This window comes from Haemaphysalis longicornis, unplaced genomic scaffold, assembly GCF_048455015.1.
Source record: "Haemaphysalis longicornis isolate Haplotype H1 unplaced genomic scaffold, Haemaphysalis longicornis Haplotype H1 scaffold_1, whole genome shotgun sequence".
Lineage (NCBI taxonomy): Eukaryota > Metazoa > Arthropoda > Arachnida > Ixodida > Ixodidae > Haemaphysalis > Haemaphysalis longicornis.
The window spans coordinates 190,862,779-190,879,826 of record NW_027526203.1 but is presented as its reverse complement, the minus strand read 5'-3'; the positions used below and the strand labels follow the sequence as shown (position 1 = coordinate 190,879,826).

General features: G+C 47.2%; 1 protein-coding gene across 1 annotated transcript in view; it reads left to right on the top strand.

The window, feature by feature from the left end:
- LOC144140310 (bone morphogenetic protein 1-like) overlaps window positions 1-17,048 on the top strand; it is an 892,396-nt gene that overhangs the window by 861,085 nt on the left and 14,263 nt on the right. Inside the window, exons 15-16 of the mRNA XM_077672292.1 lie at window positions 2,131-2,258; window positions 2,342-2,497. Coding sequence (XP_077528418.1) covers window positions 2,131-2,258; window positions 2,342-2,497 — 284 coding nt within the window. The remainder of the gene's footprint in view (window positions 1-2,130; window positions 2,259-2,341; window positions 2,498-17,048) is intronic.

Below are 17,048 nucleotides of genomic sequence, written 5' to 3'. Positions count from 1 at the left end.
ACCTTCAAACACCCAAACCGCAAGCGAAGAACGAACCCATGCGACGATTTTTCGCGCACTAAGTAAACGCAACTACGAATGGTATAAGTGTACACTGCATGAAGTTATCTGCATGAAGTCATACACTTTTCCTCCAGCGATAAGTGTACACCATTGCGTGGTTTATGAGATAAAGGTGCACTATTGTGGTTCTTTATGATCCACGCGTGTGATTTTTTATGTAGAACCGTTCGTTTTTTGCGATTTTCAAGTAAGCGCTTTGACACAATGGAAGCCCAGTTTCAGAGAGAGAGAGATACATAATTTGCGGTCCCCGGTTTCACGCACGCACTGTGTGCGTAGAGACATTATCAGAGCTTTTCGGTCGAGCAGCCGGTCTAAGGGCGAATGCATTAGTTTTTCGATAGAATCCGATCGGTCCCACTAAAACAGCTTTCGCTTTGAAAAGTGCAGCGTCACACTGCCTTTTTTCATAATAAGTAGCGGGATCCCACTACTTATTGTAGTATTTGCATGTTAGCATGTTTTAATGGTTTGTTCTTTCGCGACGCGAGATGAAGCAACTATTACGTTGATGTCGGCTTTTTTCGTTTTACTACACACTCTGGGGCGCGATAGCTTGCTGTCTGCTTTGTGTACCGTCATACCAGCGTAATTAGTATGATGTGGATAACTCACAGGCGTGTCACGTGGAGCTTGCTCACATGTACATTCGAAATGCCTAATTGAATAATTTCAAGTGAATCTACAGTATTTAGCCCTTTCGCTACACTACAACGCTAGAGACGGGAGGGCAGAGTCACAGAATACCATTTACAGGTTTTGCATTCACTCTAGGAAAGTCGCCCCCGCTTCCACGTTGACCTCCATTGTGATTGTTTATTGACCTGGCACGACCGCAGCTCCATACGTCCAATACAGGACATTATTTATAACTACCTCATTTAAAGGGACAGACCATATCGTGACGGGACCCCTGCAAAAGTAAAGAAATATGGTCAGACAGTTTGTTTCCATGAATGCGCAACCATATGATCGAGGACCTGATCAAAATTTTTAAATGTGACCTCCCTTCCTGAATAGTGCCGATGCTCCAACTTTCGAGCCGACGACTAAGGCTTCAGTAATCAGGTACGTTTGTACCCAGGCGCAACGGCCACGTACACAGAAACACAGCAACCAAAGCACGAACAAGTTTGGCACAATTGGAGGAGAGGGCCGCAGATTCAGATCGAAGCAAAACACGGTGTCGCACTCCTGAGAGCCGTCAAAGCACTCGCAAAAAGGGCGTTATTGGAGCCAGAACTGTTAGAAACAAATGCCTGTCGACAGCTGTGTTCTGCATTGTCTGATGTAATTGTATATCCCATCTGCTCACTACCGTAGCCTCCGTAGCAGAGCGTGGAGGTAGAAAGCTCAGTAACATATTCGAAGCTCGCTTCTTACGCTTTTGGCGGGTGCCGGGCACGCAAATCCCTCACCCACAATTTTCTTTTTGCTGCCCTGGCATGGGTTCACTGGAGCCCCGCGGCCGCTGCAACACACGGACAGACGGTCGACAGGTTGGCGTCGTATTCCCGCGTGATGCCTACCAGGTCGGCTTGAGAGCTGCAACGCTATTTATTGCGCGCCGGAGGAAAGCGCTTTGTTGTGTCATGTGCGAACGCTTTATATTGCTAGCTCCAATATTTCGCAGTATCAGCTTGCGGTGAGAAACACCGCGGCTTCGGATGCGCGCCGTTCGTCGCCGGTGCTCCCTTTGAGATATAGCGACGCAGTCGTCGCCACAAACTAATTAAGTAGCCGGAAGGCACCAGCAATGGTGACGCCACCGTCTAAAAATCCTGACTCCATTCCCATTCCATTCCGAGCATAAGGCCCTTAATTCCATTCCCATTCCATTCCTTCAAGCGTTGTTCTCATTCCATTCACATTCCATTCCGGTATCTCGAAAAGGTGGAATGAATCCGGAATCATTCCAATTCCTGAGTGGCAACTCCGCAACACTGACACCCATTACAGCAGCTGTGATGGCGTGGGAACCTTGAAGAGCATACCACTCCGATGTAGCACCCGATCTTCTGTGATCATCTTGGTTCCCGCCTTCTCGGGGGCTACATTTACACGCAGGCACGTGCACGCACCAGATCAGTGCGCCGCTGGGCGAGATCAACAGTCCCAACTACCCGGACTCTTACCCGAGCAGGAAGGACTGTGCCTGGCTATTCACCACCACCCCAGGACACCGGCTCAAACTGGTAGGGCGTTAAGCACCTGTTGTGCCGGTGCATGCGCCACCGCGTGGTGATGCTCATTCGTTTCCTCCGCTTTCTGGCGACAGATTTTCAACGATTTCGAGCTGGAGCCCCACCAGGAGTGCGCGTACGACCACATCTCCCTGTACGACGGCGACAGCACAGACGCCCCGACGCTGGGTCGCTTCTGCGGGGCCAAGGTGCCCCACCCGATCCTCTCCACCACCAACCGCATGTACATGGTGAGTGGGATGCTTGCCTTCCCAAGAAACATGGTCCACTCGGCTTTTTTAAAGCAAAGCTTTTTACCTCTACCCCCAAAGGGTTCTTTCGCGACCGTTGGTGTCACCAGAAAACTCCAGCGAACATATAAAATAATTTACAGGCACCGCCGGGAATCGAACCTGGAACTTATAGACTAACAGAGCGAGAGCCCGTTGTCTCACCGATTTAGCTACGAGCCCACGCGAAGACTGGGAAGACAGGTCGTGTACTCACCAAGCACATCTACAGGTTTACCCCCTGCGTTCTCGCTGAATGCCACGTGAAAGCGTCACGCGACCACTCACGCCCGTCTAGCGTCCTGTGCGCACGTTGCTCATGTGCTAAGAGTTACAAAAATTAAAGGAAGCTCACACCAATGCATGACATCTCACTTCTAGTACGCCAATGTGCTAAAGCCTGTGGCCTCCAGTGTTCATGTAAACAATCATAGGTCCTTGTGGTCCGCCCTCACGCCAAACCAAGAAATACATTCAAATACTCCTTGATGGCCAGGCCATCACTCCAAGCCCCAGCATCAAGATCCTGGGCCTACATCTCGAGGCTAACACCAAGAGTGATGTCTCCTTCAGCGCCTCAAAAACAGCATTAATCAAATCATACACATCATCAGGCGAGTTGCCACCAAGAAGCGAGGCCTAAATGAATCCGGTACCTTTCGATTAATGGAAGCTTTTGTCCTCTCAAGAGTTACTTACGTCAACCCCCTGTCTTCTTCTCGACAAGGAAGACATAGAGATGCTTTATATAATGATTAGAAAGGCGGTCGAGCAGGACATTGGTCTTATCATGAGTGCGTCCACACAGAGGCTGCTTAGCACAGGGCTCCACAACACGGTGGAAGAGCTGATAGAAGGCCATCTTTCTAACCAGAAGGTCCGACTCAGAACTGCGATGGGTAACCGCATGCTTCATGAGATTGGCTGGGCAGCCCAGAATGTCACTTCGCTTGACGTACTCCCAGACTCTTGGCAACTAAAACTAAAGATGCTCCCTTTGCTTAGAAATACAAAACCCTCACATGACGAGGGTCACCGAAAAGCACGGGCTCAAGCGCTAAACACTACCCTCGGTGGGGATCATGCAGTTATCTACACAGACGCCTCCAAACATCGAGGGCAGCAATACGCCATCATCGTGGCTACCTCCAGAACCCACCTCCTTGCGTGTACCTCACTTAGGACCCAAGAAATGACGGCCGCAGAAGAGGCAGCCATCACCTTGGCTCTCGCTCAACCAGGGGTTTGGAGGGTAGTCATCGATTCCCAGCAAGCCTACTGGAATTACCGGTGGGGTTGGGTGTCCTGACCTGCACTGCGCGTGCTAAAAAACCACTCCCCAAACGGTTCCATTCAGCTCATCTGGACACCCCCTCACGCTTCAATGGAGGGCAACAAATACGCCCACCTAACAAGCCTGGGCTTTTACCTCCCGTGCTATGGAGCTGCACGAGGACAGTCACCCGCTTGTCACGTTCAGGGAGATAACGCAGCATTATCGCCTTCTGAGACAGACCGTACCTTCTCCTTACCCTGACCTTTCAAGAGAACAACTACCATATGGCTCATACAATCCGGACTCCTTCCCACAGCCTACGCGTCTTCACTTAATGCATCGAAATCGCTACGACGCTAAATGTAAATTTTGCTCAGAAGTAGGAACACTCCGCCCCGTAATCGGGGTGTGCGACTTTAGACCTGAGCACCCTCCTCTCTTTCCGTCAACTACCCAACAAGAGCAAAGGGAGATGCTGCTGTCGAGGCCCTCTCTACTTACCCAGCTTCAGCGGGTGGACACAACACAGGCCGCACGGACTGCATATGGGCCCCACAGAAGAAGGGATCACTCCCCACGGCTGCACTCTGGGCCGTTCAAAAATCTGAACAGAAGTTTTTCTTCCTCCTCCTCCTTCTCTGGCGCAAATCTCGTCGCCTCCAACCGCGGCGCAGAGAAGACAGATCGTCTAACACCGGGTTGGAGCTTACTTTAATTTTACAAAAAAAAAGTTTCCACTCTTGTGCTACACCAATACAACTCAACCAAACACCGTTCACGCTTTATGCATTGATTTAACCTTAACAAGAATATCTCTTTGTAGTAATAAATGGTATGGTTAAGTGCATTTCACTTCTCTGTGGTTTTGCTATTTGTAGAGCGATGTGAGTGAATTTAAGTGTCGTCGCATGGGTAACCGTTATGGGTGCTGTTTACAGCTTTGCTTTCCAACCACATACACGGGGTGGATTGGCGCGATTTTTTGTACTTGAACTGCACCGAACATCGCATTGCGACAAAAATATAATGGCCAAAGTAGTTTGCCTAAGATCGCATTGTGGGAAAAATATAATGGCCAAAGCAGTTAATGCCTTTATTTCCAACACAGCGAAATTGCGAGTTTCGTCCGTAAGCGAAACGTCCATTTCGCGTATCTTTCAAGACGTAACGTAGTTGCTCTTTCGAGGCCTTTAACCCTTTCGAGACCTTTAACCCGTATCACTAACAGAAACCCAAGCCCCCTGACTTGATTTTCTTCCGTTTCATCCATGGTGTCTGCCCTCAACCAACCAGACCTTGCTTGAAGTGAGAACTTTGAAACGGGCATGGGGGGATATAACTATGAATTCCGCCGCAGGACTATGCACCGTAACATTTTTTTTCGTAACTATCGTGCTCTTTTGTTTTTGAGGAGCATCTTTTCGGTGGTTATTTTTTGCGCTTGAAACTGGTGTTTCCGATGCATACTGTTAGTGCTGGAAGCAAAGTGGCTTTAATGGGGGTTTATGTTGTAAAGCCACTGAATGTTTATAGCGGTGTTCATTATACTAATTTCTGAAAATATAATGTGACTGACTTTTGTACAAATTCGCGGAGTACATACCCAGCTGCTTTGCGCCAGGAATCCGAAAGTAAATTAACGAAAAACGTCATCACCCCTCTTGCATGACAAAAAGATGAGTACCTGAAGCTGTTATAAAACAATGAACGCGTAGATTTATTTGTCTACCATACGTGCGCGCTCCTTGAGGATAATGAAAGGGTTTATGGTCAGAAAATTCAGGCTGCGGTGAGTTGCACTTCGCACGGGATGTTTTTAACACGAGTGGCCATCCTTTTCTGTGAGCTCTCAAGAAGCTCCGAAGGAAAACTTAAGCACTGAGAACCTTACAGAAAGAATATTCTTCAACTTCTTTAGTCAAATATTGGAATTATGCAGAGTTTATGGCAGGGAAAACAAGCCGCTCAAATTCCCCAGTTTGACAGGCGCGCGTTTCTTGTAGAACTGAGGTTTTCAATTATCGAGGAGGACTCGAATTTGGCATTTTTCGATTTCCCCCGAAGCGGAGAAAACCGCCTTTGGGGTTACTTTTCCGTGTTCGTCGTTAAGCACTCAACATTTATAACCACATGTATACCTTCTTTGTTTCGTTGCTTACTCAAACCCTTGCGACTCCTGCAAGGCACTTTGGAAGCTCAGTCGCGCATTTTATTTCCTTCTCTGTTTCCTTCTCTGCACACGGCGTGTACTGAGTTGGCGGATTTTGAATATTTCGGTCAAGCCTAGCCCGCCAAAACGGGTTTCCTGCAATGTTGCGAGCTGTATAGGCACAAGAATACCCATTTTGTGATACTGAAGCGAAAAGGAACGGTGATTTTCCTCGAGGCACGATTTCATTGCTAAAAATATATTGGCTGCGTCTTTGCGTTTTCTGCCGTAAGTCTTCGTTTGTTCAGGCTGCATGGCACGTTGTAAACAAAGCAGGCGTGCAGCCAAGCGAATGAATGGGCGGGCAGGAGAGTGAGCAGAAAGGTGAGCCATTGGCCCAGCAAGTTTCTCGATGTCTTTCCACAGAGCTGTGGTCAGCGGTTATGACACCCACAAACCTACCTACATAGGGCCCAATATGACTGATTACAGGGGCGTAGCCAGAAATTTTGCTTGGTGGGGGGAGCTGAGATTGCACCTCGACCTCCTCCATATGATTGTTCAAGGGATTAAAAATATATCTAATTAATACGTAGCTATTACTGATAATATACATTACCATTAACTGAAATGTACAACGAATGACTTAAAATACGCGACTGTTAATTGTCCAGAACAAGGAAAATAAAATATGCCATAAAAATCAAAGCCTTTCCACTCAACGAGAAAGCTGTCGGAAGGGCAAAGCAGTGATTCGCCATAATGGGCTGTAGCGCCGTTATCGGCTCACTGCTACCACCCAATGCAATTCAAATTTCCCGCCTCCGCAGTGCTCGCGCGCGCGCCGTCTGAAACAGCGCCAGCGACAGTTCTGTTACTTTTGTGCTTGCTTTTGCTCCCGCACGTGCCGACGTTGTGCTGTCACTTTTTTCCGCTTAATAACGTAAAAACGAACCCAACGACCGTTCCGAACTAAATTAACGCGGGTGTTGCCGGTTAATTAGATATATTTTACCTGAAATGTACCTGCAGTTTTCTTTGCGCTAAACAACGGGAAGATGTATGACAAGCGCCAGCGGTTCGCGAGTTTCCAGCGGTTATGACTATTTAAACCTCTTGGTTTTCGAAGCCTCTGCGGGACGCCCTTACAACGGTACGCCGGGCTCTACCTGGGTCCGTTATCTCGCTGCGTCGCCTGATTCCGGCAGTCGCTTGACGTCGAGCGTTACGACGACCAGGCGAGCACCCAAAGTGCTCTGCACTTAACAAAATTGTCGCCATGTTCGGAGAACTGTGGCAGAATTGATATCACTGCTTCCAATTTTCTGTTTTGTCTACATAAAAAACACAGCACTTAAAGAAATATGGAAATTTAGAAGAAATATAAACATAGATGCAGATGTGGAATAAAAAAACATGGAAGTAAAGAACTAATTCATCCAAACTAACAAAGCACGGAGAGGGCATTATAAACGCGGAAAGCCTGAACCAAACAACTTGAGGGTGGACTTTTGTTCTATAGTCGCTTGGCAATCCAAGAAACTTTTTTTTCCTTTTTGCACATATGTGCGGTACAAATCTTAACGTAGCTGTCTTTTATGCCGCTATATTGCGTAGGAGGAGCTTGTCGCCCGTCGTGTACAGAGAATAATTTGCACCAAAATTAGTCACACAAAAAATACGTGGTGAAAAAAGCGAGATATTATTTTGGTCAGGGCAACAAAGGCGTCACTGGCAACGAAGTGTAAATTTATCCAGAAAACCGGTTGTATATGCTTGGAATTTACTTGCGAATTAGCTGCTGCGGCGCCGCTAGTGCTCCAAAAATGACCTATTTGTAAAGCGGTGGCACTAGATCATTTCGCCGCATAAACGGCATTGCAGCAGCAAATTTGCAGGTAAATTCGCACCATGTAGAGGAAGTGGAGACGAAGTCCGAAGTCGTAACACAATGGTTACTGGCTGCGGCCCTGGTTTCATGTAAATACTGAAGCAGCCATGCCTGCGGTTCCGCCCGCGATTATCCCTAGTTTGTTCTGAGCAACGACTCCCCGTCGCGTCGCGGAGCGCTAGTTCGCAGAGCACCCCCGTCGATGAAGGTGTTTCATGGAAGTTAGGCATGCTAGGAGGGAAACAGGCCACCAAGGCAGAGAAGGTGCACTTTCAGGACAGAATTCCTGGTGTTCTAGACAAAACCCTAGGATTATTTCCGGCACAGGTGGTTGCCTTGGTATCCGTGCATAACAGTGCGTCAAAATTTCGGGGGGCAGGTGCGTGGTGAAGCCGCCCATAAGCGCCTTCCCCCCTCTCTCAACGCCCCTCACTGATCATACAATACGGCACTGATCATACAGTACGAAGCTGCCACTGGGCATGGAATACCAGCTGGACCTCTTGCTCCGGCGTTGTCAGAAGCATGCTGTAAGCATTCAGAGTAAGTTGGGCTTCAAATTCAGATTTCTGAACAGTCTGACCGCTGCGTTATCGCTCCGAAAAATGAGCGGTCATTTCCCCGATCAACACTGCAGACTGTTACGATAGGTTAGCTGTGCTTGTAGATTTCGTCACCGTTCGCAAGATGTGGCAAAGCTGAAAAGGAGGAAGAATTTTCTGCGCGTCAAAACTATTGGTGCGCCCGCCATCCATGCGGACATGTGTGTGCATAGTCTACAAGGCGCGCGATGTGGCGAGCGCGGAAGCGTGCCGCTGCTTGCGCGCGCCGCGCATTACTGATTGATTGTAGGGTTTAACGCGCTGACACAACGCATGCGATGAGGCGCGCCGCAGTGCAGGGCTCCGGATTAATTTTGACCACCTGGGGATCTTGAACGTGCGCCGAAATCCCGTACACACGGGCGTTTTTGCTTCTCGCCTCCATCAGAAAAGCGGCCGCCGTGGCCGGGAATCGCACCCGCGTCCTCGTGCTCAGCAGCACAACCGCTCAGCCACTGAGCCACCGCGGCGGGTGCGCGCCGCGCATTAACCGACTTGGATAGATCATAGTCGAAAGGAAGTCGTACGTGCGAAAAAGAGCGTGGGGGAAAACTGCGATAAGGATCACCTTCGGCGCTGGTACTTAAAGCGGCGATCAAATACTGGGGCCCTATTCTCGACTGCACAAATTGCCGGCATTCCGCCCATGTTTTTTTTTGCGTAAGCACAACGTAAGCAATCAGTGACGTGCTGCACCTATAGCTATGATGACATGCAGTGTAATTTGACGAGTCACTCATAAAGATCGCTACCAAGGTATCAAATATTGTGCAAGAAAGATATAAAAACACTTGGCATGTACTATAAAAATTAATGCGGTAGCTGAAGCTGACAAGAAAAACACATTTCTGGAGGTTAAATTTGGCGCCAACACCACAAGGCCATCGAGTAACGTTGATCCAAAAGCGAGCGAAGGGCGGATGTCGAGCTAAAGAACATCACAGAATTTTTTTACCGTATTTATTTATTTCTTTCAATCGCTTTTAGTAACATAGCTCGGCTCTCTGCTTCAATGCAAGCTTCGTTGCGTTATCACCTTCCCTGCCGCCACCGCCGCCACGCCATCGTCTGCTGTTTTGTTACAAGTTTATGGCGTGATCAGAGAAAAAGACGGCCGCGACCATCGCTTCTACGACACATAAGAGCAGCGAAGCGCTACGCCTGATAACCGCGGAGCGCGCCGATGTCGCCGATTCACTCATTAGTCATCTCAACTTCAATCAGCGCTGTAATGAACCAAAGAGTCACTTTTCTTGGTTATTTTTCTCTTGAGTTCGATCATGTGACCCAACAGCTTACTAGGACGAGTGTGGACAAATGCCATGCATTGGGTTCTCCTTGTCATGGAGAGGCTTGTACTGCCTTCTTATGTTGCGGTTACGCCAGACAAATAATTTTTATTTCATTTCTAAACATAAAAGCAAAATACTGCATGTTATTTGTATGTTCCATGATCGCTGACTTGGAAGCAGTTGAAACTATAATTTGTTTCTGTAGGAAACATGCTTTAAACAGCGCGCATGCGAAACTGCGCCTGCTGCAAATTGCCGCACATTTCGCGGGGCCGTAAGCCGGGGCAATATTTCGCCCTATTTTGCTTCTATTTTGCGACAAAAACAGCCGCCATTTTCAAGCTGTTACGTAGCATTACGTCACTTTTACGCAGGCTGAAGTTGCCAATGCATGACGTAATCGTTCCCGCCAACTGTTTAAATCACGTCACGCCTTCTCAGCCAATCACAGAGGGGGTGTGTATTACAAGCAGTATTGTTGTTGAACAGCAAAGACGGGCTTACGTTTTCATGTCCGCTGCATTTAGTCTGGGTTTTCATTGCCGGCCAAGAATTATGCGCCTCTAGTAACGAGAAATAAGGCAAACTTTAGAACTGGTGTCCGTAAACGACATGAAACGTCAAAATGATGACAGCACACACAACCGCTTTGTCAACCGGAAGCACATGACCAAAGTTGAAAGGCAATCAGAAAAGGCTTCCACAAAATTGCCTGAATTGCCGGAAATTTGTGCAGTCGAGAATAGGGCCCCTGGACGCGATGCTACTTGAACCGGCCACGACTTGTCGTGGCTGATATGAGTACACTTAAACATGGATGTAACGAACCTGTATTTCACGAATTCCTGGATTTAGCAGTTTTTCAATTACCGTTGCAACGCCCATTGAAGACCATGTGTTTGCCATCTCTACTTAACGACGGCGTTGCGACGGATTACCTTGATGTGACGAACCGGCTAAGCTGATCAGTCATTATTTCTTGCACTTTTACTAAGAACTAGGCCGGAGAAATGCACCAATTTACGGAATAATCACACTACTTCAAGGAGCCAGAAGCTACGAAAACATATAGAAACGCCAAAAACAAAATTCATGATGATGATGATGATGAGCTGAAAAGGAGGAAGCTGGCGGAATCCCGTGGCTAACATAGCACTCAATTTAGGTCTCTCGTGTGGAGCGTGACACCAGGTGGCAAGAGTAACTGCACCTCACTTTTTTTTCGCCCGCACCGGAAACTACGGTTCGTTTCCACGTGTGAGTGCTGTGTCGGTCTGAGACTGAAGTTTTTAGGTGGTAGGCCATCCTGTCGGCGTGTAGAAGCCCGTCTGTACTGATATATGTGGTGTCGTTTCGTCGGTGATGAGTTCCGCTTCCAGAAAACGAAAAGTTTTCTCTATTAAAAACAAGCTCAGAACTTTAAACGCTGTCGCCGCCTGGTACACTATCCCAGCTAGCATTCTGGATCTCAACCATTTTGAGTGTGGAAAAGAGCATCAAGTTCACGAAAAGGCGCCCTTTCAGCATAAGTTTAGTTTTTGAAACTCGTTTGGAGCCAAAAAATGCCAAAAAGAACAAGTGATACTTAAGTTACGTTTGTGAATACGGAGGTATTCACAAACGTAAATTGCCAACGTAAATTGCCAAAACGAAAAATTTCCAACTTTTGCCAACTTCATTATATACAGGTTTAACTGTACTTTAAAACCTCTGCCATAGATGCATGCGTCCTGACCTAGTCAAGCTCCGTCCACATGGCGTACGCTAATTAGCGCGTTTGCAAGCGCCTAACTTGCACTGAAAAGGGTACCTTTTATAAGAAAGCATTTAGGAAGGCTGCTGAAATGCATGGTTGCCTTTTCTTCCTCTTGTCTTTTTTTGGTCCTTACGAAAGGTTGCCTGACGCCATAAATTAAGTTAGCCTTCTGAGTACGGTGGTTGCGCTGAAAAAGATATGAAAATAGAAAAACAAGTTGGCTTGTGTTGAAAAATTCTTGTGGCAAGAATACAACTACTTCGTACAGCAGCAGTTGTTCAATAACGAACAAAAAGTAGGAAAATAGGCATCAATGAGCTTTAAAACACCTTGCCACACTAACAATGGTGATGTCACTAATTGTGAAACCTGAAATCTCATTGGTGGATCTTGTATAAATGTTTTCCGGGAGGCAACAGGTAGATGAGAAGTGCCCTGTAGCTGCTCCATAAAGGAGGAAGCTTTAAAACGATTGAGAATTACAGACCGCTATCTATCCTACCTTGTATCGCACAAATCTTAGAAAAGCATCTTTTTGGTACAATGAGTCCTTTTCTCGAAAATAATAACCTTCTTTCAGATTCTTAGTTTGAATTTAGGGCAGGAAAGAGTACTACAACGCTCTTAGAAGAGTTCTGTGATCATATTTATTCTGCCTTCGATAATAATAAGGTCTCCTGTGCTCTTTTCCCGGATGCCAGCAAAGCATTTGACTCTGTTTCTCATTCATTATTGCTTCAAAAGCTTAAACTTGTAGGTTTTCGGGGTGCTTTTCTTAAACTTTTAACAAACTACTTCCACAACCGGGCTCAAATTGTGCGGATAAACGGTTTTTCGAGTTCCAAACTTTTTTTGCAATCAGGAGTGCCACAGGGATGTATTTTATCGCCATTGTTGTTTAACGTGTACGTCAATGATTTGGGTTCTGTCACAGCAAGGAGTCGCCTGTATCAGTATGCAGACGACACTGTTCTTCTGTCTACTCACTCTCTTTACTGTTCAGCGATTCACTCCCTTCAAACAGATGCAATTGCGGTTATGGATTGGTATTCCTACAATGGTATTTGTATTAACACACAAAAAACAAAATGTGTGTGTTTCCGTAATCCTCACCAAAAAATTGACTGCACGCCGATTCTACTCCATAACTCAAGGTGTAAAGATTACCATTCTATCCCTCTTCTCTTCTCGACAAGCGTGAAGAACCTAGGTGTATAATTTGATAGCGACATGGCGTGGAACACCCAGATGAACTACGTTCGTAACAAGCTTCGGGGGGTATCTTGCGTTTTATATAATGTTCGTTCCTTCATGCCAGTCCCAACGCGCAAACGTATTGTGCACTCGCTCGCTTACAGCATTCTCAGGTATGATATATCTGTGTTTTATCATTGCTATTTCACTTGGCGTTCCAAAGTAAACTGTATATTAAAAAAACATTGTCCTCAGCGTTGCCTACAACGTAGATATCCCCGTTAACGTTGATTGCGTCACTTATTTCAGTCTGCCTACATTTGATGCCCTGTTTTTTCAAACGATTATTTTAAAAAAACTTCTGGTGCAGCTCTTTTTTGTCCCCTCATGTGCCGGTGCGAGTGTTCAGACATAGTCCTCGATTTGTTATGCCGCGTTGCTACACACGTTTTGGATCCTATGTTAGAACTCACTATGTCTGAAAAATTTTCGACTGCTTACCCGATGAGATATTTTCTATTTCTTCTCTGCGTGGCCTAAGTCTGCGCAAAAATTTTTCTGTTTTGTCTACCTCTAAGTAATACCATTTATTGCCTGTGCTGACAGGCCGGGTACGGCCCGACAAGCCTTGCACGGCTTGGGCTGACCCGATGTTGATTTGTATATTTCAAGAGATGAAAATAAATATTACTATTACTACTACTATTTCACTCAGTTACTGAGCCGAAGAGCCGAAGATCCGGGTCTAATGAGCCGTCTCTCTGCGCCATCTGTTATCGGCGCGAGAAAGCAACTGTACTGCCAGGCCAGCTGGGACTAATTGTTCAAATTCCTCCAGCGCGCCCCACGTGGTGGGAGCAGACAATTCGAGTCAGGAGAACCGGATGCAGTTTTGACCCGTTCTTCGCCTCTTCTGGCTCTTCCGCTCAGTTACTGAGCCGAAGATCCGTGTCAAATGAGCCGTCTCTCTGCACCATCTATTATCGGCGCGAGAAAGCAACTGTACTTCCGGGCCTGCTGAGGCTAATTTTCCAAATTCCTCCAGCACGCCCCCTGTCGGGGGAGCAGACAATTCGAGTCAGGAAAACGCATGCAGTTTTGACCCGTTCTTCGGCTCTTCCGGCTCTTCCGCTCAGTTACTGGCCCAAAGAGACGAAGAACGGCTCAAAATATCCGGGTCTTTTGGGCGAGTTTCGCGCCATCTATTATAGGCGCAAGAAAGCAACTGCCCTGCCTAGCCGGGGCAGTTGCTCAGTGGGGCTAATTTTCCAAATTCCTCCAGCGCCTCCTGTCGTGTGAGCAGACAGTCCGAGTAAGGAGAGCTAGTTCTTTTGAGCCGTTCTTCGGCTCTTCTGACCCGCTCTTTTGGAGAGCCGCTCTTCGCGTAGCGGATCTTCTGAGGCACCATTTGGGAACAGTGGTTGAGAGTCCGCGGCGGCGGCGGCGGTGAATGAAAGATCGGGAGGCCGCAATGACAGCAGTGAACGAACTGCGTCTGTATTTTCAAAGTAATAGGAAAATAAACTCCTGTGACCATATGATTCACCACAGTTACATTTGTGCGTTCAGCTGTGGTCCGAGTCGGGAATGAGTCGGATCTTCTCAACCGCTCAGTTTAGCGGCGATTCTCGACTCCCGGTGGTTCTTTGGCAGAGCGGCTCTCCTAAGAACCGCCGTTCAGCGGCTGCTCGCTCGATTAGAGAATCGTGCTGAGCATGGCTCTGAACGAGTGTTGTCGGCACGTTCCGCTAGAGTTATAAGAGTCGTAAAGCCGACCCAGCTGGGTCTTGTGTCCACCTTTCGCGTCATCTATTATCGCTGCCAAAAAGCGGACCCGTCTCGATCAAACAAACTGAACAAAGTGTTGTTCACCACCACAATATTAAAATTAGTTTCTTTGTATTATGTTTTCCAGAATAATTTTTTCTGGCGTCACAGCTTACTAGTAGAGATCATATTTGTGAGGTTATAAAGTTGACGAAAAATTGCATTTTTTCTTTATATATCGACCGAGAGTGATCCTGAAATACCACTGACACATAAAAACTTTTGTAATGATGGTAAGGCCAATTTTTTTCGGTACAAATGCATCGGATGTTGTTACAAAATAAATGACTCAATAACAATTAAAGGGACAGACAACCGATTTTTGTCGCGTATGTGTTCTCTAGCTCATATGAAAGCCAGCGTTTTATATAGCCCGATAACCACAAGCAATTTTTAAACAAACTGGCGGAAATAATTTTAATTTGGCAGCAAACTTCCTGAAATCGGAAGGGTGGCGGTTCGTAGTGTCGAAACTTGACACTACAATATGTGTCCCTGTCACGTGACCTGCAAACCTAGCAGCTACTGTAACTGCTGAAACGTTTATTTGCGTATTGAAAACCTTTTAAAACAAGTATTTGTACAAGGTTAAATTGTATATATATTTCTAAACATTATTCTGAAAATTTTAAAGAGACGCCGCCCGCCGTCGCTGGGTGCCTCTCAGCATGCCTCTCAGTGTGGCTAACTGAGCCTCCATGCCCAGAATCAACGGCCGCGTTCAGTAAACAGACCCAGCGAAGGAGCTTTGACGATTCTTCCTTAGTCAGCGGCGTTTGTTCTGCCAAAATATTTGATTTCAGTTTCCAAATACGCCAACGGCAGCTTAAAAAAAAAAAAAAAACGTCGCGCCCGGGGAGAATCGAACTGCCCGCCTCCACAACGTGAAGCCAGATTCTACCTATCGTCTATCCCAACAGATGGCGCATTCGTGCAAAATAGACCGTTGCATTAAAAAACACATAAAAGTACAAGAAAGCCTGTGATTCAAACTTTTTTTTAGCTGGGAACAAGTTTTTAAATATCGTTTTTTTATTTCGCATACAGACAAACGTATGTTGCCGAGCTAATCTATGTCATGGTTGCCAGCATTAGTTTTGGGAGGGACACATACGGCTCGTAGATAAAAAAATTCGATTTAAAAAGTTCTAGGACGTTATCAGCAAAACCGTTTCTCGTCAAGGTGCTTTAAGTGATGCCCTTTCATTTGGGATAGAGAATATATACTCGACAAAAATCGGTTGTCTGTCCCTTTAAGTAATAATTTAGATTATGCATGCTTAACACAGGTTACAGACCTAAATGAACCACTGAACCGTGCAAAGGAACCGGTTTACTTCAGTGAACTGAGCCGTTCTGAGCCGCTCACTGAAGTGAGCCGTTTTGCCCATCTCTAATCTACAGCGCTTGGGCGGCTCGTATTTATACCCAAAAGCGCCAACGGTCAAACCAGCGTTCCTTATAGATTTGTGCACACGCTACGAACGTCACAGACAACCACAACGCTCTTTCCAGAGCTCGTGAGCAGTCGGTAGCATCGGCGCACGTTGAGTCCGAGAGAGGGAAGAGAGGAGGACTCCGCTGCGATCGCGGTGCCTCTGTGTCCTTGGAGCGCGTTGGGACGTGCCTCGCCAGGCCGGCAACCGTCGAAGTTTGAAACGCGCCGAAAGCGAAGCGTCTGACCCGGGCTTTGTCGAGACGTGAAACATGAGTCACCGACACGGTTGGGCTTGTTTGAAAGGCGCGCATAGTGGCTTCGCCGCACAGGCGAGGAGTGATGAGACGAAGCCCAGCGACGGGCTCAGTCGTAACAGCTTCTCCGCCGGGGATCCGAGAGGCCGATGGATAAGAGTCTTCCACCGTTGTCCGGAGCGATGCTTTCGGAGAGAAGTGCTCGACAGATGATCGACTCCAGGCCTGGGCTGTATGACACCGTGCTGGAGCTTCGCCGGGCCGGTCACTGGATGAGTAGTGGTTCCCCAAGAACGTCTCTGGCTTGGTCAGGCAAGCAACAGAACAACACAGGAAGACACAACCGCATCATCGGCAAGTGCGATGTTAAATCCACTCTGAAGATCTACCAGGCTTTTAGTTGCGATAAAATATGCTAATAACTAACTACACTAGTTATATTTCAGCCCAGCAGTACTTTAGATAAGTGCACAAACTTGAAAGGTGACATTTCGCGTGATTGGAAATCCCCCACACAAAAAAAACGTAATCGTAAAGGGCGAAACCTGCTTCAGGTAAAACAATGCAATTGAAAAAGTCAGGCGTCTACAGGGCACTTCTCGCGCTGAGAGCTGCGATTTGAGCTCTGGTCATTGCCCTGAGCTTTCCCCAATTTCAATCGCACCTTAGGTGCGCCTGCTCTCTGAAAGCGACTGCGACGGGTCGAGAGGACATCGGCCTTCTTCCATGACGTGTCTCGAGCGCACGGAGAAAACTGCTCTACTTTCCGCCGCTCGAGCAAGGCGTGCGCTTTCGTTCTCGGCCACTCCGAGATCCGATGAGATCCGGCGCAA